The sequence below is a fragment of the Lactuca serriola genome, chromosome 7 (assembly GCF_051521515.1).
Source record: "Lactuca serriola cultivar US96UC23 chromosome 7, Lser_US96UC23_V15, whole genome shotgun sequence".
Taxonomy (NCBI): Eukaryota; Viridiplantae; Streptophyta; class Magnoliopsida; order Asterales; family Asteraceae; genus Lactuca; species Lactuca serriola.
This window is the reverse complement of record NC_136414.1, coordinates 47439994-47461933: the sequence shown is the minus strand read 5'-3', so window position 1 is coordinate 47461933 and position 21940 is coordinate 47439994. Positions and strand designations below refer to the sequence as shown.

General features: G+C 38.1%; 2 protein-coding genes and 1 pseudogene across 7 annotated transcripts; 1 reads left to right on the top strand and 2 right to left on the bottom strand.

Annotated features, from left to right (window-relative positions):
• Positions 1–8267: 8267 nt before the first annotated feature.
• Positions 8268–9529, top strand: LOC145062094 (B3 domain-containing protein Os04g0386900-like). 5 transcript variants are annotated; one of them, XM_079009716.1, is made up of 4 exons: positions 8268–8383; positions 8451–8514; positions 8821–9026; positions 9107–9529. In XM_079009716.1, exons 2-4 carry the CDS (start codon positions 8463–8465, stop codon positions 9419–9421), a joined length of 573 nt encoding a protein of 190 aa, XP_078865842.1. In that variant the 5' UTR covers positions 8268–8383; positions 8451–8462; the 3' UTR covers positions 9422–9529. The 5 variants fall into 5 exon arrangements, with proteins under 5 accessions (XP_078865842.1, XP_078865843.1, XP_078865841.1 ...); XM_079009717.1 differs by having other exon boundaries at positions 8270–8383; positions 8451–8502; XM_079009718.1 differs by adding an exon at positions 8608–8708 and having other exon boundaries at positions 8286–8502.
• A 189-nt stretch (positions 9530–9718) lies between these two features.
• On the bottom strand, positions 9719–13589 carry LOC145063947 (protein NUCLEAR FUSION DEFECTIVE 4 pseudogene; annotated as a pseudogene). The gene is made up of 3 exons (XR_013688045.1): positions 13212–13589; positions 11412–12294; positions 9719–10212 (listed from the first exon to the last, which is right to left on the bottom strand). The product of XR_013688045.1 is annotated as a protein NUCLEAR FUSION DEFECTIVE 4 pseudogene (transcript).
• Positions 13590–15731: 2142 nt separating this feature from the next.
• Positions 15732–16310, bottom strand: LOC145063946 (secreted RxLR effector protein 161-like). The gene has a single exon (XM_079011497.1). The coding sequence runs from the start codon at positions 16308–16310 to the stop codon at positions 15732–15734; it is 579 nt and encodes a 192-aa protein (XP_078867623.1).
• Between the last annotated feature and the right edge of the window lie 5630 nt (positions 16311–21940).

Sequence of the window (21940 nt, the reverse complement as noted above, 5' to 3'; positions counted from 1 at the left end):
GACCTTCCAAGGGGCAACGAGCTGAGACAGTCAATACCCCTGCCAACCCTTCTATCCTGACTTCAAGAAGACCATACCTAAGAAACCTTTCCCACTGCAGCAAGTGTAGCTACCATCATCATGGTATATGTCGAGAACTCTTGTGTGCTAGGTGCAACATGAAGGGGCATACCGCTCATGTCTACAGAACCCTGGTTGAGTTCATTACATCAACCACCAATGTGGGGGCCAGTCCAGTATGCCACTTATGTGGTGAAATTGGACACTCCAAGAGGGACTGCCCAACTGAAGGAAACGACAAGGGCATAGGAGGAGTCTAACTCTAATGCTTAGGGAGAAGCATCAAGGAACCGGTAGATTTTTGGTACGTCTCTCAATCCCAAATAACTAACTGAAAACATTAAAAGGCTAATTCTAAATGTAATTACTCTCCCGATAAGGCAAAAGTCGCAGCACTGTCGTAAGAATTCAAAATTTCATCAGGTAAAGCTATAATAGCTCGGTATATACGTTAAAGCCATGTATAATTAAGATGGATAGACCTCAAGTGAGTGATGCTGCCTCATTTCCTGTCCCTCGTTTGGTTGTGGATTTAGGGCGGAGTCGCTCAGTCAACAGTCCTTTCCACCTTAATTATACTTGACTAGTGTATACTAGGCGATTATAGCGAGGCCTCGTGAGAATCCATTCATGAGAAGTACATTATTCCAAAACCTCAAGACCCTCTATAGTTCCGCGTCGACTCTATCGGTCCAAGTATCCACGACAGTGATACACGGGACGAAACCCGAGACGCCAAGAACTTGTGTGCCTGTTCAGCACAAGGCCCTATCGACCCTCATTCTATGTCATGTCGATGTATGCCAACTTCGACGCCTCTATCGATCATGGTTTGACTCAGTGCAAACATGTGTAAATTCCTAGTGCCGTGTAAAACGAACTTTCACCATAGCCAATTCGGCAAATAAAAGTTCTTCCGAACTTAATAATAAAACCTAATGCGATCCGCTAGTCGTCTCTCTTATCTAAACTTTCCGAAATACCCCGGAGTAGGGTATCGCGCGCTGTTAACCAACCCTTCCTTAGACAAATAGAACCCGAAGCGAAAGACACTGCAGGCATTCCAGAAGACGATAACCACCTGAAGCTTTCTTCGTAGATTCCCCAAAGAGACCCTTAGCACCTCACAATCAGGTTCGTGAATCAAGAGGATGGAACTCATGGGACTGACTACTATAATTGAGTATATGCATAAGGGTGGTATATAATGGAGATCAAAAAGATTTAAGATGTGTGCTTCCTCCCTACTCCCTGTTCCTCGTTGGGTTGTGGGTCTGGGGTGGAGTCGCACAACTGAACATCCTGCCGACCTCGATTATATACGGCTTGCATACACCAAGTATTAATGGTTAAGCCAGGTATGAGCTCTACCACGAACCTCATAGTAAAACCCTTCATCCTATTCCATAGAATAGGAGCTAGAGTCAGGAGAACCTCTGCGGGTTGAGCTACTATAATGACCACAAATCAGAAATTTGTTGTCACCCCGGTTAAGCCAATATAGTAGCTAACACCCTCAGTCAGTAAAGAAATCTGATTCGTAAGAGTCAAGGACATTGACTGCGACCATCCATTCACGCTTGATCCCACGAATTAAGCATATCAGTAGAAATCCTGAAAACCTGGAAACTGCGATAAGTTAAACTCTGAGAAGAGTGGATGAGGAGATTAGAGTTCCGAGTGACGGAAACCCTATACTCTCTAGATTTGACTTAGATCGAGGAAACTCAGAACCTTCGAAATAGTAGTTGAAAAAGACGCTCGCACTACTCAGGCACTTCGTCTACCCCGTTACTGACGAGTAGTGCCTAGGACACTCCGCCTCCTCAAGTGGAAGAAGTCACCGTCGCCCTGTAGACAATAGACTGCATTCTCCGAAGTGAATCCTAGAATGCCAAGAACCACAGGATAACCTATGCAGCCAAGAATACTTGAATAAAGTGCAAAAGTAGGTTGCGTTAAGCCTTATAACCCAGATCCCGAAGAGATTATAGACTTGACACCAGTCTAGGTGTTAGTCGATGGATTATACAAGAACACACGCTTTATGCAACTGAAATAAACCGACGCCTTAGAGAATAGGCATGTTTTAGAGATTTACTAGACTACTATGGGGTTCCATGGATACTATCTCACACAGAAATAGTAGAACCACCTCCCGAGATAGTCCAACACTTCAGAAAATCTCTAAGGATTGAGTTAGCCCTGAGCAAAGCTTGCTATTCAGGAAATAGCAAAGCTAGTCAGAGCATGATTCCTTCCAAATTAAGAATCATACTGTGAAAGCATCTGTTAGACGACGAAGAAATCTAAAACCCTCTAACAATCGTCTACTAAGGCCCTATCTCATTAACTTTGAGAGTTTCCGTTAGAAACACCTCAAGAATCAGAAGTGCAGGTCCATTTTGCACTAAGTTGAGATAGATTCCACGAAACCAATTACATGCAAGTGTGTAGCCAATACATCCGATGATCCAGAAAACCTACAAAAGCCGATCAGTAGGAAACACGAATCCAAAATCGACATGAGCTTTCTAAGAACCAACCCGAAGAACTACACCCCCAGTATGAGAGAACGTTTGGAACTTCAAAATGGCGATCACGCCAGTGATGATCCCACCCTAGAAGTGCATTATGTTCTGAGAACTGAAAAGCTCTATCTTTCCGAGAGCTTAGGACCATTCGAGATTCTTTATAAGAATTGGTCCAACCCTTGTCATACCATGACTACTTTCGGAATTCCATAAATTCCACCGTAGTCTATTTGCGTCTCCAGCATGGAAAAAGCAATGGTCCGACATGATTTGTATAAACCCACTCGTCTTAATAGCAATCATTGGGAACCCTAACTTCGTAGAAAAACCCATAGGAAACTGCGAACCGAGGAATCAGGCGAGCGAAACGAATCCGCATCCCACTAGTGAATGTTCGCTGGAACGCCAAGCAAAGACCGGAGTTCACTTGGGAGTGCGAGGAACATTTGAATAGGAAGTACCCTCATCTCATTACTCGATCATTCATGCCTACTTCTTTGTCTAAGCTCTAATCTCGGGACGAAATTCCCTCTAACGGGGGGATGATGTGACAACTCAAAAATTTTCGTTAGTTTTAACGTCGAAATTAAGTACGTCAAAAATTAGCCAAATTTATCCGAAAAATACGTTTGACTGGATTTAAACCCGTTGAAATAATTTAAATAATATTCGTCAAGCGAACCGAAAATAAGGCGGTCTAATTTTAAAAATTGCCGTGTTTAACGGTAGTCGAAAAATAAACCCGTTCACGATTGGTGTCGGGTGGACCCCCAACCAGGCCATAAACTCCACCCTATATAAGGGTTGAGTGGGTTTCATTCCAACCCTTTTCACACCTTAGGAGTCTCTCTCTCTCTCTCTCTCTCTACTTTCTCTCTCTACAAATCGGGTTTGGTCAAAAATCGCCTCTTTCAAGCCCCAAACTAGTAAGTGATCTAACCTATTTTGTTGTTTAGCTCATTTAACATGCAAATTCGTGTTTAAGACATCCAAAAGTGGCAAAATCATGTGTTTACGGCCCAAGAACACTCTTGGACCGTAAACACCCATAAGTGGGGTTTTGAAGCCCCAAAACCCTTCTAAATCACTCCTAGGGCTTAGATATGACTTGTGGACTTGCACATATGAGCTTAGAACACCAAAAATCTTAACATTTGGGGAGTAAACATGAGTTTACGGTCTAAGAACATTCTTGGACCGTAAACCCATCTTCAAGGACCATAAACACCTTTTTGGGTGTTAAACTGCCCCTCAAACACCCCCAAAAGCTTCCATGGGTGCCTAGAGCCTTTTAATCCTTCATGTGATGCACCAAAACATGCCCAAATGAGCAACATGTGAGTTTACGGTTTGGGAAGGTCTCCCAAAACCGTAAACACCCTTCCAAGGTGTTTAAGAGCCTTTAAACACCTTCCTATGCTCATATAAGTGACTAGAACCTTGCCTACATAGCCTAGAACCACCAAAGCACAAAAGAAATGGACTAACATGAGTTACGACCATAAACTCATGTGTTTAGGGCTGTAAACTCCTCAAGGAGTGGTCCAAGAACCGTAAACTCCCTATTGTGTCCATTTTGAGCCCCAATCACTTCCTTAGCCCTTGATTCGACTCTAGCATGATTCTATGAGTGAGATAAGACCTTTAAACATCCCATGACAGCACTACCATGAGTTTACTGTCGTAAACTCATGGGGGAAGTGGTCTTGAAACCGTAAACACCCATAAGGGCCATCATTTGAAGAGTAAACTCCAATGTGAGTCCATACGCACCTTAAATGCAACCCTTGGTATTCCTAGCACTTGTAGCAAAGTGTTTTTATGTAGTAGTACATCATTACTTGCTTAATTAGTTATTAAATGACTAATTGGATACTTAAATGTATCATTACATGTTAAATAGGATTCGCGTGTGTGGTCAAGTCCTCACTTGACACTTAGCATCCTATACCGTCCATTCATCCGAATCGCCAACGACAGGTGAGTTCATACCTCTGAATTGACCTTTTAAATGATTTTAACTGCTTTTATAGGGGGGAATACAAGTTGAACTGTACAGTTATTATATAAATCTTATGTGATTAATAATTGTATAGCAAAATAGATTTTTGCATGATAATTGTTTTATCCAGCTTAAGATGTTCCAATCTCGTTTTCAACTCTTGTTAAAGGTTTTCCAAAGGTTCTTCAAAGAATTCCAAAGGTTTTCAAAACTTGTTTTACAAATTGACATCAAGTCGTAAATTTCTTATGTGTAAAGATTTTCCAAACTTTTCATCAGAGTTTTCTTCTATGCTTTTATTTCGTTAAAATGCATGCCTGTATTTGTATAGTTATATAAATAATGTTTAAATGACTTAGGAAGGCTAGTTCGCCCTATTTCCTTTTCCTCGTTGGGATGTGATCTGGTGGGTATCTGTATCCGTCTGAAGGTCGTTTAAACATTATTTGTATATCATGTATACATGTATAGACATAAATGTTTCCATTGAACAGTTCATTTCCCTTGGGTAGCAAGGGCATACTTCCATTCATCGTTCATAGACTTTTTGTTAAATGCATGCCTATATTTGTATAGTTATATAAATAATGTTTAAAAGACTTAGGAAGGCTAGTTCACCCTATTTCCTTTTCCTTGTTTGGATGTGGTCTGGTGGGTATCGGTTATCCGTCCGAAGGTCGTTTAAACATTAGTTATATATCATGTATACATGTATAGACATAAAGGTTTCCATCGACCAATTCATTTCCCTTGGGTCGCAAGGGCATCCTTCCAGTCAACGTTCATAGACCAGAGACACTAGTAACTATTATAGGAATAGTTAGGAGGTTCTATTTACTCTTTCTAGTACAAGAATTCCAAAGGAGTTAGTTCATTCGTGAGTCTATATCATTATTTCCAGCGCCTCTAATAGAATTCAGAATACGAGATACATCTTCAGGACACAGATTTCCCCATTGTCAAGTTGGTAACCAGAGTCTCCTGGAGGGAGAGCGGGCATTGTATGTATAGATCTATATGGGACTGACACTCCCGCACCCTGATTGCTAGCTACAGTCCTCGGCCTACCAAGCCAAGGGGTGACAAATGTCACATTTATTCCGACGCTTGCATGGCGTCAAGTACTCTAGTGTCAATCAGTATGGTTACGAGTATCTCCATGTTTACCTTATAATTCATGGCCTTAAGGCAACGAGAATCAACACTGTACTTCGAGACAACCCACTTAGGATTAACGGATGTTTTAGACTTTACTAGCTGTTTAGTTCATTCGATACTATCTAGAGTCTGTATTTCCTTATTTTAACTTTGCAACATGTATCGTTCATTTGATACTGTCTGGGGTCTGTGTTTCTTTGTTTTAGACCTCACTAGCTGTATCATTCATTTGATACTGTCTGGGGTCTCTGTATTCTTTGTTTTAGACCTTGCTACCCGTATCGTTCATTTGATACCGTCTGGGGTCTGTGTTTCCTTTTGTTAGACTAAGCCAGGCTTATCATTCATTCGATACTCCCCTGGAGTCTATGATTTCTTTTGCCTTAGTCAGCAGTATTTCTGCTGAGGCATATGTTATTTTCCCCTAGTATTTTTACTAGTGATATTCTCCTACTTTCTTTAAAGTCAAATACCGTATTTTGGTAATGATAGTATGTAAGGAAAATTATTCTTTAAAACATAACTCTGTCGAGTCTCGGTAGAAGACTTCTTTTATTTAGAAAATATAGAATTTTCTGGAAAGGACGCTAATACACCGTAGATTCTAAACTACTACTTTTCATAAAGTTATTTTGAATAAAAATTCATATTTATACAAATGACACTAAAAACTTATGGACTCACCAACATTTTAAAATGTTGATACTCACTTTCAAAATAACTTGTATTCTTAGGTCAACGATAGACAGGTACATCCCAGGAGCTTTTGTGGAGACAACCTAGTACCGAGTTGCATCTATGCTATGTTCTGTAATTACTTTTATATTACTATAACATGTAACCGATCGATGTAAAATTATTACTATTAATGCAATGGTTGTTGTACTTTGATTACTATACTACATATGTTGTGATACTTGACATGCCGTCATCCACCCAAGAATGTTTCCGCCGTTCCGGTTTTGGGGTGTGACAGACGTGACTGTGTTGGCTAACCATGATATAACCATAGGTTGAGCACAATGTGGAGACCGCTGACCGTTGACTTTTTGACTGGGTTGAATTTTGGTCAAGTTGCTAGTTTTGGAGTGTAGACTAAGGTTTGACCTTGGATATTTCGTTACGTCGGTTGTAGCACCAATCTCTCGTCTGTTCGAGCTGTGGTGTATTCAATTAGAGTGTGAGGTTAGTCTTTTCACTATACTATGTAGGTTGCTAGACTATCTTTGTGACTTTAGCATGAAAGACCATGTGAGGACCATGACACTTATATGGAAGACTATGAGAGGACCATGTCACTTGTAGGAACGACAATGTGAGGACCATATCACTCGCAGGGAAGACTATTGGAGGACTATAGCAACCACGACTACATGAGGACTGCATCAGTGAATGTGTGTAAGACTATGGGAGGACCATAACATTCACACATTTTTGTATGTTATGTATGACATGTGATGTTTTGGAAAACTCACTAAACTTTATGCTTACGGTTTTATGTTTAAATGTTTCAGATACTTTTGGTTCCGGAGGGAAGGGTTCGACTTGATCATATTGTATCCACTAGAGATTTTTCGTACTATTTGTTATTGATTTTACACTGATGTTTTGAGATCACTTTTCATACTTTGATTTCTTAATTTATGAATGAATGAATGAGTGGTTTTTGGTTTGTTGAAAAATAGAAATTTTACTTAGAAATTTTGGAACATTACATGATATATGAAGATCTAATCTGGAAACTGAAGGGTGGTTGTTTGTTCAATTGAATGAAATTCATCCTGATAAATATTTGTAATACAATTCTAACTGACTTAAATATTTGCCATCCAATTTCAACCAACTTATAATAGACATAACATTCACTTTTCCAAATTTATAGTAACAAATACAATTAAAGCTCCATCATTTCTATATTACACGAATGGTTTTAATAGTTTAAGGCAATTTGCGGGTTTGGTCTCTAACTTATTTTTTTAACTCGGAAGGTTCCTATTGTTTGTTTTTGTTATGCGTTTGGTCCCTGTCTTAGCTTAAAAACTATTTTCCCATTGATTTTTCAATTTATTTAAATAAACACACCCCCAACCCCACCTCTTACATTACCTTACCTATACCATCATTTTTCCTTATTTAAATAATAATCTATTTAAGTAAAACAGGGATCAAACGCGTAACAAAAACAAACATAATGGACTTTCTAAGTTAAAAAGATAAGTTAGAGACAAAACACGTAAATTATCTCAAACCATATGGACCATTCATATAATTTACTCAACAAAAACATATGAACTACGATTTAAAACAAAAAGAATACAGCGAAAACAAAAAAGTTGTCAATTATGAAGGCCTTTTTGGGAAAAAGAAATATTGTATTTTATTTATTTAATAAAGAATTGAATTATTGTTATCAAGTATTGGAAAGATTACAAATAGGTTAAAACAAAACACTAGAAAAATATAACTTTTTTTTTAATTGAAAAAAAACTGATCTTTAAAAGGGAAAAAAAACGAAAATATAAAGTGTTTTCTTTTATAACTATACTTATGATGTACGCCTGATGTCATTGTCCATCCATCTTCCACTCTCCGTTCGTCTCCGTTCACCATAGATTCTGATCTTCTACTGGTATTGCTTTGTTCTACGCATTTTCAATCACTTCCTTACCATAACTTATTTTCCTGCTGATGTTAAGGGTTCGATGTGAATGAATCGAAATAAAAGAGAAGATTTCATCGAGATATGTTGTAAGATTCTCCGTACGATATCTTTTTGCTCTCACTTTTTCTGTTAATTTTGTTCGCATTTGACCTAATTTCCCCAATTTCGGGTTTATATGATCATGTTCGCAGTAAATGATGTTAATAAAAGTTTTTCCTATTTTATGGTGCTCTACATTCGAGCGTTAAGAAATTGTTTCGGCTCCATTACGTTTTGAATCTCGAATCACCATGTTTGTTCTTATTTCTCTTGCTTCTGTAGTCAGATTTACTTTTACATGCTTCTCTTCGAGACTTCTTTAGCTAAACTCAGTTGAATCTGATTCTGATTCTGCTTTTTCTTAGTGAAAATATCTACATCAATGCATCATTTTCCCCAGATGGATCCATCACCAAGAACTGGGAATCTTCAAACACAGAAACAATCAGCCAACACTACGGAAAAAGAACAGTTGGATCCTCAAGCAGATGCTGCATTCTGGCCACTATCAGGGAAACCATATTTCTATGTGGTTCTTGGTAAACTAATCTATGGAAGGAGGTTTCAACTGGTAATTATCGACTCCCATATTGCACATTTTATGTATCCCTCTTTTACCACTCAAAACTTATCTTCCAAAGTCTACTGTAGGTCATCCCACGTGAACTATCGGAAAAGCTTCCAACTTCTACTGTTCCTGCTAGTATCGTCTGCCATGGAAAGGTGTGGGACCTACTTTACCATGGTGATCAGACTAAAAGGAGGTTTGGAAACGAAGCATGGGGAAAATTTGTTACAGATAACAAGCTTGTAGCTGGGGATGCATGTGTGTTTGAGTTGATGGAGGGGAGCTTAATGAGTAGGATTGTTAAGTTCAAAGTTCAGATACTTAGAAGTGGTTTCCCATCTAAATTGTTGGAGAAAGCTGAAGGGTTTAATATGAACAATCCCATTGCTATCGATTAGGATCTTTGATCTTAGTTTTTGTTGTTTTGAATCTTGAATAGTTATGGTGTTCATATGTGTTTTGGTCATCTAGTTTTAATGAAAATTTCGATGCTTTTCTTGAAGAAATTGTTTCTGTTTTTGTTTAAACACACTAAAATACATGTCAAATGATAAAGTACAACATGTTAATATGTTATTTTATGTGTGTAACAAATGGGCCTTAACGAGCACCATTTGTCTTGACTTTAACTTCAAACCACAAAGTCATTGTTTGAAGAACAAACACAAACATTAAAACTCCAAATCAAGCAATTCTCAAGGAGAACAAACCGTTTCCTCAAGAACCTCAATTTTCCTTTTATAATGATTTTCATAAGCCGGTTTTGTTCTTAAAAAAAGCAAAAAACTAGAACTCACACCAATTACAGAAATCAAACCCCATAACATAAACGTCTCATGATAACAATCCCGACCAATACATACCTTCATTCCATCATCAAGATCCTTATCTCTTGAGCTATCGATATTATCAACATAAATTAGAGCCGCAAGAACACCATACAATAATGATCCCAACGGGATATTAGTTATGAGAATGTTATGATTTATCCCCGAGCTTTTTGAACCAAAAAGCTCGGATGTGATTGATACTGCGGTTGAAATCAAGAATCCTGAACAAATTCCGATAAGCCCTGTGGCAACGCTCAAAGCCAACTTGGCGCCTGAGATAATGAGTAGAAGAAAAGCAACCGGCATTGCCACGAGTCCAAGTGTTAGCCTCCCAGTCCGAGTAGCATACATGTCGGCAGCTGAAAGAATGACATGATACACAAGTTTACTTTAGGATGTATTTTCTTTTATTTGCATTAAAACTTTTTTTTCCTTATCAAGACATTGTATTTCGAAAAATCTACTCAAAATAATAGGCAAGGGTTGATGCAGGATTTCATAGTAGGGCGTCACGGAATATTTTAGTAAGTGACAGTAGTAGGAAAAATATCGAAAAATTTCGAATTCCTTTGGACTGCGTGCGGAAAAACCAGGTGTTGCTGGTGCCACTACAGGCACCATAGTAAAACCGGTAGTGATAATAGCATTGTCCTTTCAATTTTTTTTTTCTTATTAGGACATGGTACTTTGAAAGGATACGGCTTTGTATTTGGATGACATATCTATAATTTGGTAGATTTTTCAAACTAAAATCATATAATAACATAATTGAAAGTAGGATTCCACAATAAACAATTAAATGAAATTATGTTGCTATTTCTGCATTCAACACTTTAGTTTATTGATTTTTTGTGTCCCTATTTTAATGTTTCGTAACGTTTTTATGCTCGACTTAAATGCTGTTTAGCATTAAGCCAATGTAAGATGATCATTTTGCCCTCTCCCCATCTTCTCCATCTCCTTTGTTTGAGGGCAAAATGGTCTTTCTACTGAAGGCCCAGGTAAAAATGTGTTAACAACGCACCTACAAACTTTATATCAGCCATTACAAGTAATATAAGGATGCTACATGTTTATTTATTCACAATTTATGCAGATGTGTATCTATGTAGAATCAATGAAACCGTTGTTGTGAGACATGAACCTACAAACTTAACCTAAATGCAAAAAGATCTATTTCGTTTATTTCTTTAGTAGAGTCATACTATAAATTCTTTCACTTACAACGTAGTTTCACTTTTTTTTTTTTTTTTTTTTTTTTAAATTCAACAAGGTACTTTAAAAAAATTGATGCAATTATACAATTGCAATTTCAATTTAATTTCTTGTTATTAGGAGATTATACTTTAAAAATTACCCAATTATAGCAATGAAAATTGCTTTGTATTTGGATACCATTGCTATAATTGGGTATTGTATTCAAAATACAATGTTGTAATAAAAAGAAATAAAAAAGGGATGCGATAATAAACAAACCAAAAAGCACGCTACTATTTCTTGCACAAAAGCCTTAGAATTGTAGAATCAACGAAATAATCGTAGTGAGCAGCATACTTACTGATAGTAGGTTGTTGGTAAAAGCAGCCAAACAAGTCCATAGCTGCCGAAAGAAGCCGACCAAAAAACGAGCACGTAGAATAAATCGTAACAAGTGCTTTAGTCTCCGCAATGTACCCAAGTGATTCAACAATTTGCCCTAAATTATTACTATAAACTAATCCAATCGTACCTCCGCAAAAATATGTAACATAATAAAGCCAAAAATCGCATCGACTCATCATATATGTAGCCGAATGTTCCTCACCAAGCTCCCGTAATCTATCTATCTTGATAATTTTATCAAAAACCGAGCACCCACTCTTATTCACTACAAGAGTTGAACATTCTTCATGGTATACTTCTTGATGATTCATTTCAACCAACTCATAATTTGGCCTTTCAATAGGTCCATCGGAATAAAAAGCCCGAAGGACACTTTTAATGAGGTAAATAACTTTTGGCATGATAAATGGAAGCACTATTAACAACATTGTGACAACGACTATATTTTGTGATACGGGGTTTGTAAAGAAAAGATAAAGGCCCGTCACGGCGGCTAGTATATACAAAAATACAAATATATGTGCATCATCTTTGAGGGCGGTTTCGTCTTTTTGGTTGTTGTCTTGTTGGGAAGTGGATTGTTGGAGGATTGGGCCTAGTGAGGCAATAGATGTGATGAAAGGGACAAGGGCGTTTAGGATGAGGTAAGAGGTGGCTTTGTCATTAGGGCTTAGTTTAGTGACAATGAGGTTGTATAATGCGGCAGTTACGCCGTTGAAACTAACACTTAGAGATACTGCAAGTGGCCAGTTTTCGGGAAAGTTTTTAATATTTAGAACGAAGCACACGGTGTTGAACCATGGGATGCTCCCTCCGGCTGATAAGGACAAAACGAATACCTATCGAGGATAAATATTGTATTAGGGTTTAGGGATGTAAATCAAATAATAATTATTGAAGGTAAAATAAGTGGTAGTGCATTTGACATGCGTTGTACTCGACGTGAGAGGTTGATTGGATATAAATTATTATTTTTTGTCCCAACCATACAAATGGAAAAAGATGGGACACAAGAACGATCTTGATCTTGACTAAAAAAAGGCATGGATATCTTTTCATAATCATCATCAAAAACAACTCTAGGAACTCAACACATGTATACAATAATAGGTTGTACTGCATTTGGTATGTACTAAATTTGGCATTCGGTATGTACTAAATTTGACATGTACTAGATTAGGTATGTGATTAACGTCTTTTTGTCTGGTCCCTCCAAGTCTGTCATGTATGTGTAACAAACACGAACACACAAGTGAAGTTGCTTTTGTTGCACGGGACAAAATGAGATTGAACTGGACAGATCAAAATTTGCAGGGTTAGGGCATTGATTAAAGTTTATAGGGTTAGGGCTTGTTAATCAAGGTATTTACAAAGATAAGATTAAGAGGGAGTCACTATCCATGTTTTTAGGTACATGGGACAACAATTTGTACTTTTTGTTTCTTTTATCTTACTACATCACAATCTAAGTACATTACGCGTTTCTTTTCCGATGGGAATTGGTAGGAACCCTTATATGCATTCAAATCAGCAATAAAGGCCCCAAAATTAAATTAGGTACGCAATTGTGTCCCAACTTAAATATATGCGTATATGTTTGTACATTTATGCTCACTCACATCTAATTATATCTACCCTTCCTGATTTAACTTTAATTTGGAGCCAATGAATAATCACCCAAGAACCCTAAACTAAAATTAGGGGGGATAAATTAAAAAGAGTAAATGCAATAACAAATTGGAATGAAATTACGAACCATGATATACGGCAAAGTGATTTGTTTCTGAATGACAAGCCATTGAAGACCATAACCAAACAAACCAAGGAAAGAAGCCATGAAAAGCACAACCCATGTCGGAAAATACAACAGAAGAACACCGGAACACCACCCAAATAACTTTCCGATATCGGAAGCCATTGCTAAGTAATTGAGCTGCACCTGATTGATTTCTAGTATTGATTTCATTTGGGTGGAATAAGAAGGGAAGTCAAAATTCGTACCCGTAAAAGCTTGTATCCATATCGCCGCCGCCAGTACCATCCATTTCCGGCATCCTAAGGATACCATTATAATCCGATTCTCCGGCAACGTCTCCGATAACAAATTAACCGAGGAGAGAGAAGATCTGAAAGAAATGTCTCCAACCGATTTTTATATTATTTTAATGATTTGCATGGGTTATATGGCGGGGATTGTGTAATAGCTTTTGACCACTTTTAGTCCTCCATCCATTTGAAAATTACAATACATTCCCTGTACACATGGGTGATTTTTAATTGGGCCGTATTTTTAAGCCGAGACATCTCTTGGGAAATGACAGTTACGATGAGACCCACTTGGGATCTTGAACCAACTTGGGCCAAAAAAACACTTTGTGCCGAAAAGATGGTTAGAGTGAGACCTTCTCGGTCCTTGCGGAAAATTCTCACTTTATCAATTTGATCCACTTGATTGTTAAGGTTTTTTTAGTCGTCAAGGATCATAATTTCTAAAAATAAAAATAAAACACATTCTAAGTAGACCTGTACATTTTGTTGAAAATCAAACTAATAGATGCCCAAGGAAACCGACAAATAATATTTAGAATTATATGTCTGATTAGTTGCGAATAATAAATTCAATTATTATTAATTGTTTACCAAGCTTCGTCCAGAAACCAGATATATCATTCTCGATTAGATCTAATTATAAGAAAGGTAGAAGAAGACTATCATGTTGTTAGACGAAATTAAACGCAAGATAGAAAAGTAAAACTGATATGTCGATGACTGATCTTGAACTTGAAATAACTGCACGGATCGGACTCCTGACCTTAAAGGTTTTTACTTCGCTTCTACTGGTTGTATGCAACAGAGTAAAACCCCAGGATTTAATGTAGATCTATCGATTCTCCAACAACACTTGAAATCAATAAACACAAAGCGAATACCCGAAAACTGGAAGAAAAAACACAAAGAGAGGGAGAGAGATTCGATTTTCGTGAGTGGTAAATACGGCTTATAGGGAGCAATATTTATAGGTGTTGAAACCCTAGAAGGCATGAAACGGGCCCTCATAGGCCGGCCCCTAGAAACCCTAGGGCGTCGACTTTCTCTTCAAGCAAGCCGTTTCATGATCCTTCCAGAATGTCTCGAATCGTCCTCCTCGAAGTCAACGGCGGTCAACCATTTGATTGGATCGTTCAAACCGGCTTGACCCAAACTCATCCAAAATAAAAGTTCCTCAGCTCCCAACAACCGATACGTCGTGCAAAGTGCAAAGTGCACTTAAATCGCGCCATTTCGCGCACTCATGGCGTCGGCTAATGCTAGGCTAGGCTAGGCGCGCACGTGGGATTGGCCCATTCCTTTGATCCGCTAAAGCCTTTAAAGGCCTATCAAGGGAATAAGCTTATAAACCCATTAAAAGTTTCTCCCCTACCAATATGGGATAGAGGAAACTTACCAACTTGCAACCTCTCCTCTATAATTTCCATCAATCCCCCACCAAGTTAGAAAGTTTCCTTTCACTCAAACAGATGATGTCACTTAGGTATCATGAAGATTAAACCCTAGTTTAATGAGAACAAACAAGGAGAGACCAATTTGATGGTATATTTATAGGTTTAAACCACAAACCTTATGACCTCTTCGGTTTACCCCCACACATCACAACTCGTCTTTGCGTTCTCCCTGAGCGCTAATATGGCCATGCGCTATAAACCCTTTTCATGACCCTTTAGAAGATAAACCACTAATCTTCACTTGAGGCGGCACCACCTCTAAATCATATAGGCAAAGTTTTACAACATCTTCCTTGATTAGATGTCTCCAAAACTTTGTTAAGAGTCTTAACTCAACCTCGTTCTCGGCAACGACGTACTATCCTACCTCACATGGATCTATCATTAATGATAGTACCTTCTATCGTTAGTGACTTCGTTGCTACCCTTTAAACTTGAGAATTAGGAGCACTAATGTCAAGTTGGGTTTCCATCACTAAGAGATTCTATAGTGGTTTTAGACCCATGACTCTCGTGGTAGATGTAACCAAATCTCTCGTTAGAGGTTTGGTAAACGGATCTGTCAAGTTCCTACTAGTCTTGACATAGACAACCTTGATGGTACCACTTTCAATTAGTTGTCTCACAAAATTGTGTCTCAAACCTACATGTCTCGACTTCCCATTATATACCGCATTATATACTTTAGACAATGTGGCCTCACTGTCACAATACATGAGTATTGAAGGCATTGGAATATCCTATAGACGGATATCCATATGTAGATCTCGAATCTACTCTACCTCTTTGCATGATGTTGCTAAAGCAATTAGCTCAGCTTCCATCGTTGAATGAGTTATGCATGTCTGTTTCTTGCTCGCCCAAGAAATAGCACCACCAGCTAGAGTATAAATCCAACTACTTGTAGATTTTGAATCACTAGTGTGATCAGTCCAGCTGGCATAGAAATAACCTTCAAGTATTCCATTAGATGACGAATATGTCAACTCGAAAGTACTTGTCCTTTTTAGATATCCTAGTACTCTACCCATTGCATTCCAGTGCTCCGTCCCTAGATTAACATTATACTGACTCAGTTTGCTTACAACAAATACGATGTCAGGTCGAGTGCAGTGAGTAGCATATATCATGCTTCTAACTGTACTAGCATTTTCTAGTTGAGCCACTGCTCGACCGGAATTCACCTTCAGTTTCCCACTTGAATCAAAAGGAATGTTGAATTCCTTAATCTTCAAATGTTGAAACTTTTTCAGAATTTTCTCCATGTAATGAGATTGACTCTGAGAAATTTGACCACCTGTCGTTTTCACCTTGATACCAAGAATTGTATCAACTTCTCCAAGATCTTTCATCTTAAAGTTCTAGGATAGGTATTTCTTCATCTCAAGAATACCTTCTAGGTGAGTGCCAATGATCAACATATAATCAACATAAAGACATATAACTACTATGTAATCAAATGTATGTTTAGAATAAATACACTTGTCAGCACTGTTGTGCTGAAAACCAAAAGCAGTCATAGTGGTATCAAATCTCTCATGCCAGTGTTTGGGAGCTTGATCCAACCCGCACAAGGATTTAACAAGTCTACATACTTTGTTTTCTTGTCAAGGTATCACGAAACCTTTAGGTTGCTCCAAGTAAATCTCCTCCTTGAGATAACCATTCAGAAAGGTTGTCTTCACATCCATTTGATAAATGTGCAATCCTTTCAAAACTGATATTACTATGAGAGTTCTAATAGAACTAATCCTAGCAACTGGGGCATATGTATCAAAATAATTGATCCCTTTTCGCCACCTATAGCCCTTAGCAACTAATCTTTCTTTATAGGCGGATATGGATCCATTTAGGTGATATTTTCTCTTGAATATCCATTTGGATCCTATGGGTCTTTTTCCCTTGGGTAGATCAGCTAACTACCAAGTTCCATTACTCATGATTGAATCCATTTCGTCATTGATGGCTTCCTTCCACAAAGGAGCATCTCGAGACATCATGGCTTTAGTAAAGGTCATAGGATCATCATCCAAGTTAATGGTAAAGATGACCTCTTTCGTCAGTTTCTTTTGAGTTCCTTCGACGAAATAACAACAAAAATCATCTCCAAAACTTTTCTCTATTCTATCCCTTGTACTTCTCCTTGGTCCCTCCACAATAGGAGGAGGTGGGAGTATTTCTCGAGAAGTACTTGTAGGTGTTGTATGACTGGAGTTTTCTTCATCCTTAGAAAACTTGTCCTCAAAGAATTCCACATCTCTAGATTCCACAACAACAACTGATTCAATATCTAATAACCGGTAAGCCTTGCTATTGTGAGCATATCCAATAAATATACTCTTATTAGCTCGTGCTCCCAATTTGGTTCGCTTAGGATCGGAAGTCCGATAATAAGCAACATACCACCACGCTTTAAAATAGTCTAGGTTAGGCTTTATACCTTTCCACAACTCATAAGGGCTTGTAGGAATCACACGACTAGTGATCCTATTATGAACATGGCATGCAGTCAATAGTGCTTCCCCCCACAAATTGTTTGGTTGACCTATTTGGTTCAACATACAGTTGACCATATTTGTTCGATTCTTTATTTCAACCAAACCATTCTGTTGGGGAGTGTATGGTGAAGTTCTCTCATGTTTGATTCCATTCTCTTTGCAGAATGTGTCAATCTCATGGTTCAAGTATTCTCCGCCTCTCCGAGCGAAGAATTTTGATGCGTCTATCAAGTTAATTTTCAACTTCAGCCTTATACAGTTAAATGCATCAAAAGCTTCGTCTTTTAATCTCAGCAGATAAACATGTAAATATTGACTATAGTCATCATAAAATGTGATGAAATGCCTTTTTCCTCCTTGAGTAAGGATTCCATTGAATTCACATATATCAAAATGAATCAACTCAAGAAATGATGTGTTTATCTTAACTGATGGAAATGGTTTCTTAGTGAACTTTGATTTCACACATGTTTCACATTTTTCAAAATCTTTTGTGTCATATATTAACATTCCTTTAGTTTGAATTTTTTTTCAATGTTTTTAACACTAGTGTGTGCTAAACGTTTATGCCATAAAGAAATTGAACAAACGAAATAGCCAGAAAATCTCACTTCATTCACATTAGCAACCAATCCACCAATCACATCATTACTAGCAACATTAGACACACTTTCAACTCTAGCACCACGACTCTCAACACTAGGACCACTCACACTACCCTCATCACTTAGGCATAAACGATACATCACCGAACAATTTTTCGCCCTCCTAACATATCTTCTGCCTTTAGTGATCACAATTTTGCCCTTTTCAAGCACCATCTTGAACCTACCCTTGTCAAACTTGTCCGTAGAAACCAACCCCTTCGAGATAGTAGGAACATGAAGAACATCTCGAAGGGTTACTTATTCACCACATGTGAACTTCAAACGAACATCTCCTCTTCCTTAAACTTCAGCTCTGTGGCCATCAGCATAGACGACGACCATCCCATGTGGCATTGGATGGTAAGTGAGAAAGCTATCTCGTTGCCCACAAACATGCATAGTGGCACCAGTGTCTACGATCCATCCTTGAGCACAGATTACTCGGGTAAGGGAGGAGATCATGAAAATATCTCCAAGGTTCACACTTGCCACCATGTCAGTAACCTTCTCGACTTCATGTGCAACCGGTCCTGATTTGCGATCTTAGCATTCTCTCATATAGTGCCCAATCTCTCTGCAGGCGTGGCAAGGTACGATCCTCTTTGGCTTTGATTTAGGATTCTGATGACTTGGTTTCTTGAAGCTTTGTTTCTTGGGTCCCAAGCTCTTCTTGTTCTGTCCCCTAGACTTGCCTTTATGACTAGAACCCCAACTGACACATGATGCACACTCGATCCGACTTTACCATGCTTGTCCCTGATGCGAGCTTCCTCCTCAATGCAACGGTGTTTCATCAGATCATCTAAGGAGTAGTCCTCAAATTTTTCCATCATTCTCTTAGAGAAATATTTCCACGGGGGTGGCAGTTTTGCAATGATCGCACCAACCTGAAAGAGTTCTGGAATAGAGATGGAGAGTGCGTTCAACTTGTTAACCATGACTTGGAGTTCATGCATTTTCTCCATGATTGATTTGTCATTAGCCATTTGAAACTCTAGGTACTTAGACTCAAGGTATTTGTTAATACCTTCCTCATGTGCCTTGTACTTAAGTTCCAACGCATTCCATAGCTCTCTTGGATCTTTGACCAGCGCGTAAAAATCATAGAGCCGATCAGACAGGGAGTTCTTGATGTGACCCACACATAGTTCCTCAGACTCTCTACGTAGAGTCCTTTGCTTTTCTAGTTCTGAGATTACCGATGGGTCTACAGTTTTCCCCTCCTTGGGAATTAGATTAGCAGGAATTGGTGCCAAATCTGGGTCCAACATAAAGGCGAGCTTCAAAACATGAAGCATGAACATGACCTTTTCGGCCCAATGGGTATAGTTCTGACCCTAGAATTGGTCAAGTTTGGCAAACTCTTTGTTCATGAAGTGTAGGCTAGCAGTAGAGTCCATTAGTCTGTCAATGTATCACAATAAAAAGCTTTAAGAATGTTGAAAGTCAAACTAATAGACGTGCAAGGAAACTTGAGAATTATATGTCGATTAGTTGAGAATAATAGATCCAATTATTATTAATATGTTTACCAGGTTTCGTACAGAAACCAGATATATACTTCTCGATTAGATCTGATTATAAGAAACATAAAAGAAGATTGTCCTGTTGTTGGACGAAATTAAACGCAAGACAGAAAAGTAAAACCAACCTGTCGATGGCTGATCTTGAACTTGAAATAACTGCACGGATCAGACTCCTGTCCTTAAAGGTTTTTACTTCGCTTCTACTGGTTGTAAGCAACAAAGTAAAACCCCAAGATTTAATGTAGATCTATCGATTCTCCAACAACAATAGAAATCGATAAACACAAAGCGAATACTCGGAAACTGGAAGAAAAAACGAAGAGAAAGGAAAGAGCTTTGATGTTTGTGTGTGGCAAATACGGATCCTAGGGAGTAGTATTTATAGGTGTTGAAACCCTAGAAGGCATGAAACGGGCCCTCATAGGCCAACCCCAAGAAACCCTAAGGCGCGACTTGCTCTTCAAGCAAGCCGTTTCCTGATCCTTCCAGAATGTCCCGAATCGTCCTCCTCGAAGTCAACGACAATTAAACATTTGACCGGATCGTTCTAACCGGCTTGACTCGAACTCGTCAAAAATAAAAGTTCCTCATCTTTCAGCAACCAATGCGTCATGCAAAGTACGCCTAAATCGCGCCATCGGCTAGCGTGCGCGTGGGCTTTGCCCATTCCTTTGATCCACTAAAGCCTTTGAAGGCTTATCAAGGGAATAAGCTTATAAACCCATTAAAAGTTTCTTCCCCCACCAATGCGGGATAGAGGAAAATTGCCAACTTGCAACATTTCCTCTATAATTTCCAACATATTTGCGGTCCATGACCGGTCTCGGGTTGGTCTCGAAACGGTTCGGCCGTTTTGTGGTCGGTCTTGGAGCGGGCCTGTCTTTTTTCAGGCCGGTCTCGGGGCGGAATTTTTTTGGTCCGATCTTTTTTCAGACCGGTCTCTTTCGGTCCGATCTTTTTTGGGATCAATCTCGGTCTTCTTCGATCCGGTCTCGCGGTCTTTTCGTTCGTCACTTTTGGTTCGGTTTTTGGGTTTTTTTGGCTCAGTTTTGGTATTTGATGGTTTTTTTAGTTTTAGTTTCAAGTTTTTCCCTTAACAAATGTGTAATTAACAAAAAATGATACATTAACTTTATTAAAAATGATACACTAGAGTTTAATGAAAGAAAAAAAGAAATGAAGTTAGATAGTATGAGATTAAAAATTGTGTAATTAAAACAAAAATGATATATTTATAAACTTTAGCTAGCGGTCTTTTTTGAGATTGGTCTCGGGTCGGTCTCGGTCCGGTTTTGTGTCGATCTCGGAATGGTCCGGTCTTTTTTGGGACTGGTCTTAGAATGGTCGGGTTTTTCTCGGACCGATCTTGAATGGTCTTGAGCTAATCTTTTTTCGGTCCAGTCTTTTTTAGGACCGGTCTTTTTCCGGTCCAGTCTCGTTTTAGACCGGTCCGGTCTTGAGCTTTTTTCAGGTTCGGTCCGAGACTGATCCTTTTATGCAAGTCTAATTCTAAGCATACAACTTTAATGAAAAAAAATTAGAAACAACAAAACATCAAAATCAACAAAAACGTTTGTTTAAATCTAGTCATGAACAACACATTGTAAAACTTATTAATGAAAACATTGATTTTTTATGTATGAAAAAAAAACCAATTATATTAATAATTAACTAAATGTAAGAACGTTTAATCCATCAAAAGTGTGAAAAAAAATTATGTTGTGTTTTAACCATTACTAAGAAGATAAAGAACATTTTAATAAACAATCAAAAACCAAGATAGTTTTGTGATTTATGGTTTTAAAAGTGTCTCGAATATCTTTGTTGAGGATTGATGTGCAAACAAATACAAAAATATATAAACAAATGAAGCATTAACAAATGATTTTTTTATGATCGATCTCAAAGTCATGGTTTCATTCTGAACAATATAAACCAAAAATTATTCAACACAATGTGGTTATAGTTATACCTTATATCGATAACATATTAGCAAGACAAATAATCCTAAATAACTAATCCACACACTAGAACAAACTAAATCAAACATTCCTTCCTCTATTTGCTACTTGAAAACGTCAACAAAAAAGAAGGATGGAGAGCTTATTAGCAGCTAAGGTTAGGCTCCAAGGAGTGTTGTTAGAATTTTGATAGCTTCTTGTCTCATTATGTTTTTCCCTATCTCTTACTATGTTCTTGATAGATCTCTTACTCTTAGCATGCTTGTCTTATACTCTTATTACTATTTATCTCTCTATTCTCATGTACTCATGCCTCAACATTCCAGTCTTAACTAGACCTAACGGACGCA